Source organism: Cynoglossus semilaevis, chromosome 13 (assembly GCF_000523025.1).
Source record: "Cynoglossus semilaevis isolate Cse_v1.0 chromosome 13, Cse_v1.0, whole genome shotgun sequence".
NCBI lineage: Eukaryota > Metazoa > Chordata > Actinopteri > Pleuronectiformes > Cynoglossidae > Cynoglossus > Cynoglossus semilaevis.
In genome coordinates, this window is record NC_024319.1 from 12,898,004 (window position 1) to 12,904,345 (window position 6,342).

General features: G+C 35.4%; 1 protein-coding gene across 6 annotated transcripts in view; it reads left to right on the plus strand.

Annotated features, from left to right (window-relative positions):
- The window catches only part of vps13b (vacuolar protein sorting 13 homolog B), a 285,627-nt gene that overhangs the window by 322 nt on the left and 278,963 nt on the right, over nt 1–6,342 (plus strand). For 4 of the 6 annotated variants that reach the window (XR_003051507.1, XM_025061607.1, XM_025061606.1 and 1 more), the window contains exons 1-2: nt 833–979; nt 2,604–2,747. Coding sequence is in view for 5 of the 6 variants with exons in the window: in XM_025061607.1 (XP_024917375.1) it covers nt 833–979; nt 2,604–2,747 (291 nt within the window). In the remaining variant the exon portion in view is untranslated. Of the gene's footprint in view, nt 1–825; nt 980–2,603; nt 2,748–6,342 lie in introns of those variants that run through there. The other 2 variants (XM_008323736.3, XM_017037919.2) reach the window with 1 other exon arrangement.

A 6,342-nucleotide genomic window follows, 5' to 3' on the forward strand; every position in this document is an offset into this window, starting at 1 on the left:
TTTCTTATGAAGAGCCAAGGTGCAATTATAATAAAAGCAAGACATTTCATTTGCAATGCATGTGACGGAAGTGCAGATGGAACTACGTTAGGGACGTTAGCAGGCAGGCGTGTCTTCTTTAATAAAATAATTTATCAAAAGTAGAACTAATAATTAGTAACCAGGGAAAGTCCTAAAATGTACATTCCTAAGACAGTGTATACAAGTTTACTTCATTAACAGAGTGCTTTTAAACCGGAGCTTTAGCCACTTTTTAAAACAAACAGTATGCGAACAGGCGTAAACAATTGGCCTAATTAGCGCCACACTTAATGAGCAGAACCGTTTGTTCTCCGGCTAAAGTATTGCACATTATTGATATTTATTTACTGTTCTTTGTATTAAACTAATTTGTTCTTGAAAAAAAGCTGTTGTAGGGTTTATTCTTTTGGTGTAAAATGCGTTTTCTTATTTATATAATTATATACTTACATTGGGTAGCCAACTTGGCAACGAATCGTCATAGACGATTATTTTTCGACATTTTCAACATTTTCTTGTTTTGAGTTAGTTGTATGAGTTAAAGTCATGCTTTCAGTTTGAAGCGCCCTTGATGTAATCATGTTGAATGTTGTACTTTCTTTGTGTGCTTAATAGGAATAAACAAACAAAAAACGTCTAATTGTAAAACATTTTGCAACCAATGAGAATAACAGCACTTTTAGGTTTTTGACTCATTGAACCATATTTGTTTCAGCATTTTAACTAATTGACCAAATCTTTAAAAATTTGTAAAACAAAAGCCACTTTTATTATGGGTGAATAAATCATTTCTACATGTTACAGGACCAAGATGTTGGAGTCTTATGTCACGCCGCTCCTCATGAGCTATGTGAACAAGTACATTAAGAACCTGAAGCCATCTGACCTGCAATTGTCTCTCTGGGGGGGGGATGTGGTTCTGAGCAAGCTGGACCTGAAACTAGATGTCTTGGAACAGGTAAAAACCGATTAGCACACCAATGCATGGGGGTATTGACAGTTTATTTTGTTGTGAAAAGTATTACAATGCACCTTCAGTTTACCAAGAGGAAGAAGGAAATGGCACATAACTTTGGGTTTGTTGTTGCTTTCCAGTTGATTTATCTTTTGTCGTTGGCTGCCAGGGATATCAGCTGTTCCCACATTTAACAATGAAGCACACAACTGCAGCTCCCTTTGTTTATCTTTACATGTCCTGAAACCTCTCATCAAATGCCTGGAGGATATTTGCATATCTAACCGGCATAGTCTGATGTCAACATTCTTTTGTTCAGGTGCAGTAGGAAAAAGTTGTGTTACACCTTTGCACATGCCACGGCATGAATGATTCGGTGCTTCTCGTATCAACCTTGGCAGTAATTCCATGTAGAAAAATTTAATACCTGAGCCATTTTTTTTTGTAATGTCAGTGTAACAATTGTTTGCATTGTCTATTTGTCAGTTTGCAATGTGACAGCAGCTACAAGACACTCCTTCACAAATTCCTTTTTCTGAATGAGGCTTCTGTTTCTCAGCTATTACTTCACTGATTACAAAACATAGATATATTTGTGTAACATTGGCCAAGTTTAGACCTGAAATGAACCCAGAAGAGATTTTGTGACACAGACAATGTGAAGTTTGTCTGCTGACACGGCTGCAAATGAAAAGGTGCATCTCCTTTAAACTTACCTGTTGTAGGGGCAAAATCACATCAGAGAAATCAGAAAATTCTAAGAAAATGAGTAAAAGTAACAAAAAGCTCAAAAGGCACAGATGATTCTCAAGCCTTTTCACTCTTAATTTAACCCTGTCCTCGACCACCCTTCAAATGTTTTTTGTAATGAAAATTGTAGACACAATGATACATATGACACTAGAAATAATTAGTAAAGGTTCATTTTTGCTTTTTGGTAGAAAGTAAATGTTTTTCTATATTTATTCAGTGTTTTTTATGCTCTGCTTTGTTATTTTGACCCAGAATTCTCCTTTTACACTTGCAATGTCTGGATTAGATCAAATGACCATGTTCTTCTTTAGAGTCGGTTCTGACTCTGCTTCTGAAGATGAGATCAAAACACAACACGACCCAATAGAGATTGTGATGAAATTTCTTATTAGAAGCAGCTTTGCGCAAACTGACAATAGGACAATTGAAAATTTGATGTGTAATGTCATGTGAAAATGTGTGTTTCCTCTTTAGTTTTTTCTTTGTTTTATTGCATTTGCTTCAAACATGTTTTTTTTTTCCAGAAACGTGTGCAACCAGGAATCATTAAATATACAGAAATGAATCACTGTGTTGTGTATTAGGCAGGCACACCCCGTACTCCTGTCAACAGTTGTTTCTGGTTATTAATTTTTGGCATGGGCATAAAGAGAAGGCATGTGAAGTCTGTGTCCAGGCAAACTGGTTTCATGGTACCCAATCTCACACAGAGTCATTCAAGATGCAGAACAGTCATTTGTCAGCTTCACTGTGAGAGACTGACTTACTGTGTTCAAACTTTTACTCTTTGTTATGTTGTTTTATTTTTAATATAAATGCTGTTTAAAATATGACTTGTTCTTCACTGTGATTTCTTTATTTTTTGCATACATAGGAGTTAAAGCTACCCTTCACATTCATGAGTGGCCATATACATGAACTGCGCATCCATGTTCCCTGGACTAAGCTGGGTTCAGAACCTGTAGTCATCACTATCAACACCATGGAGTGTATTCTCAAGCTGAGAGACGGAGCCCAGGTCAGTTCATTACTCACAGGTTTGGATTAGGAGTTCAATGCAGCTAGTAATTAGAATGAACAACTGCAGTTTGATCATTAAAAATGTGACACATGTGACACATTCATTCTGTAGATGAAGTGCTGGTGCAAAGATCTACACCGGGGTGTACACAATTATTTTTGCTTGGGAGCTGCTATTCAATTAACCAGGCTAAAGTGGTTTACCTTCATTGAAAACATTAAATATATATTTGCTCATGTAAACTGAACATTCTTCATATTTACAGAATATGTTTGAATACCAATTAAATGCACACACAGCTGTATGGTTTAATATTTCACTGCTACACACTGAAGAATCATATTTCTATTTTAATTAATCTTGTTTTAATTGATCATCATCTAGCAGCACTCCTTTTGCTGTACTTATAGGGTGCCCATACGCTGTTAACAACCCTGTCAAAAATAAGAGACACAGCCTTGACTTTTACATTTAAAATTCTACCCTTTAATTTTCCATACAATTTTCTTTTCATCAATGAGTTTACCTGTTTTTAAATATATATTAGATTTACTTTTATGGAAGGTTTGTTTCTTAGATCAGCTAGGAACCAGTCACTCTGGTTTTTATTATTATAAATTATTCCATTGAGAGAAAGAAAGAAGAGCAGACAAAGAAACCAGAAGCAAAACCTTTTCCTCACTAAAGCGAGATGATGAATCTGAGCCAGTGATTTGAATCGTAATATAAATTTTCAAAAGCTTGTGGGGAAAAAGCACATTGGCAAGTGATGTAATGACGGGCTCCAATGAGGAACACATTTCAGACTTTGGGGATGAAAGTGTTTTGTCAAACGTACACTACCAGAAGTACGTTTTTGCAAAGGCTCTTTCAATTTATTCAGAGAAACATCTGCCTTTCTTTTTGTCTGAGCAGATGGATCCAGCATAAAACATGTAGCAGCCATTGTTTTCTCCATCTTTATGTCATTTTATAGGTTTGTGTCTGCTTTTGTCGGTATGGTTTCCCTTAACCTAAGCACAGCAAACTTACTCAGCAGATTTGTTTTTTAAAAGAAGAACAGCTTTATTGAGCACTGTCCAGAAATATTTGTTGAACACAAAACTGTAATAACTCACGCAGCTCTGTTTCACAACTTCACCAGCTCTAATACATCACTGTGTCGTTTTACCCAGTGAACAGTGGACATGCTTTTCATGAGTAAGAATTAGGTTAACTTGAGAAAAGGTTTTAAAAATCACTCAACAAAATAGTCCCCCCCTCTATCAAGCAGTCATAAGAACTGTTGCAACAATGAACATCAGCAGTTAAGATGATTTTTAGCTTTTCAACTCAAGCAACACGCGTATTATTGTCTCCTCTAGTAATTTGACTGTAGATGCATTTTTTAAATTTTACTATTGTTTACATGTTATTGTTTACAAATGATTCAAAATTAAGCACTACTATTTTTTGTGAGAAAATCTTGGAACGTATTTTATTGCTTTTTTTCTAAAGGATCTTTCCCTCCTACTTTCAAAACAAGCTGCTCACACGTTAGCCTAAAGTCAATGCTAAGGTCTCATTCAGTTCAGCTGCTGTACAATATATCAGCAAAGCACTGAACATAAAGCATAATAGAACAAACTCAAAATCAATCAAAAATTTAAATCAAGTTATAATAATGTTTTGCTACTTGAACTACAGTTATATACTGATTCACTACTTTTAATTACCATATTGCTGCTAATTCTAATTCTTTTTTTTTCTTATATTCTGAATTCATTCATTTTTTTCAAATTTCTTTTTCTGATTCTTGCACAGTTGAGCTCGTTGTAATACTCATTTCACTGCTGGTGTACATGTACAGCTGCATGTGACAAAGTTTTGAGGCAAAGTAATAATACAAATATGTAACTTCAGGGCACTGAACACTGTGGACATGAAACTAAGACTTATTGATTCAGTTAATTTCTTCCTATTTTTTTTATATTTTATTGTATAGTTGCTACTTCTAAGTGACCTAGTCCTGCCTGTTCCTAACTTTGCCACCCATGCAGTTTAAAAAGTAAAAGGAGGAACTCAACACTGGGGTCGCCTCTTTATAGAGAGGTTGGAGTTTCAAGACCAGATGTCCCTGAAGAAACACATTTCAAGGGAAGTCAATTACAGTTAATTACACCAACTGCGGTAAAACACATTTGTAACACTTGAGCAGGCCAGAACTAATTGTAAATATCAAATTATGCAGGTAGCTACTGGTTACAGGATCAGATTTCTAGTGCAATGGAAAGTTATACTAGGTTTTGATGTTTCTTTCACTACTATGGGACAGTTTGTGCAAGTCATTAAAGCAGATGTTTTCTAGTGATACTTTATGAATAGGTTTCCAGTCTGGTATGGTTGTTGCTGCTAAATTTTAATGATGTTTGGGAAAATTATTCAGTGGTTTCTACACAAATGAGAATTGGCGGCAAAGGGGTGTTTTTCAACAGAAGTCCGTCCAGTGGGACTTTCCCCAATGTAGGAAACATTGGGGAAACATTATTGGGGAACATTATTCTTTTTATTATTTTATTATTGTTTTTAATTGTATGAGCATGTCACACTTATATAGATATGATAAGGTGAGCATGGTTTGGGTTCAGATCACAATGATCAAATATTTCTGGTTTGTGGTGAGAAGGTTAAGAATTTTGGAAGTTTGATTCCCAAACCTACCAGCAAGGTGAGAGTGGCACACTGGTTGGACTCTGGCCTGACAGGCATTCTTGTCCTGTCCCATTCCACCTTTGCATTCCCAGATTGATCAGGAAGGGCATCCGCTGAGAAAAAGTCACTAGTATATGGACTAATGTTATATTGACCCCTTATTGAGGGACATGTTTGAAGTGAATTATTAATGTTTTCTTAAAATGAAAAAGACTAACCTAAATTCACAGTTCACTACGTAGTTTATTTTCATAATAGCAAAGTTTACTTTATGTACCTTTTATTTAAATGTTGTAAGATAAGATAAAAGTTCAAATAGTGCCTTGAGAAAAGACAGTGTGTTACGTGATCTGAGCCTAATTTTTTTTTAAATGCCAGATTTGTTTGATTAAACTGTTGTTGATTTGCAAACATTGAACAACAATTATGGTGATAAGGTTCAAAAGTAAAATTGGCAAAAACATACAAGAGCATGTCATGTTTGTTATTGTTAATGATTATCAGACCATTTTAAAATCCCGTTTTCAGCTCTCAGTTACAGAAATTACAGAGTTTGCAATGCTTGTGTTTCTTACCAAGACAGGGACAGGGAGTAGACCTGTATGTGCTTAATGTGTGGAAATGATAAATGATATTGTTAATATGTTTTGTTTTAATAATTAGAGTTAAAACTGGAGCACATGCCTGTAAAAACATCTTTTGAACTTCATTAAGGGTTGTGTAATTTGACTAGAATTATTTGGAACTTTTAATTCTCATGTTTTCCCCAGAGAGGAACTGGGTAATATGATGGATATGGAGATTGCTCAACAGGGCCCATCTGCAAATTACCTTGAGCAGCTCACAATTATAGTTTCCAGCAAATGTGTGAGTTAAGCAGCAGTTGAGATTACAGCTCCTG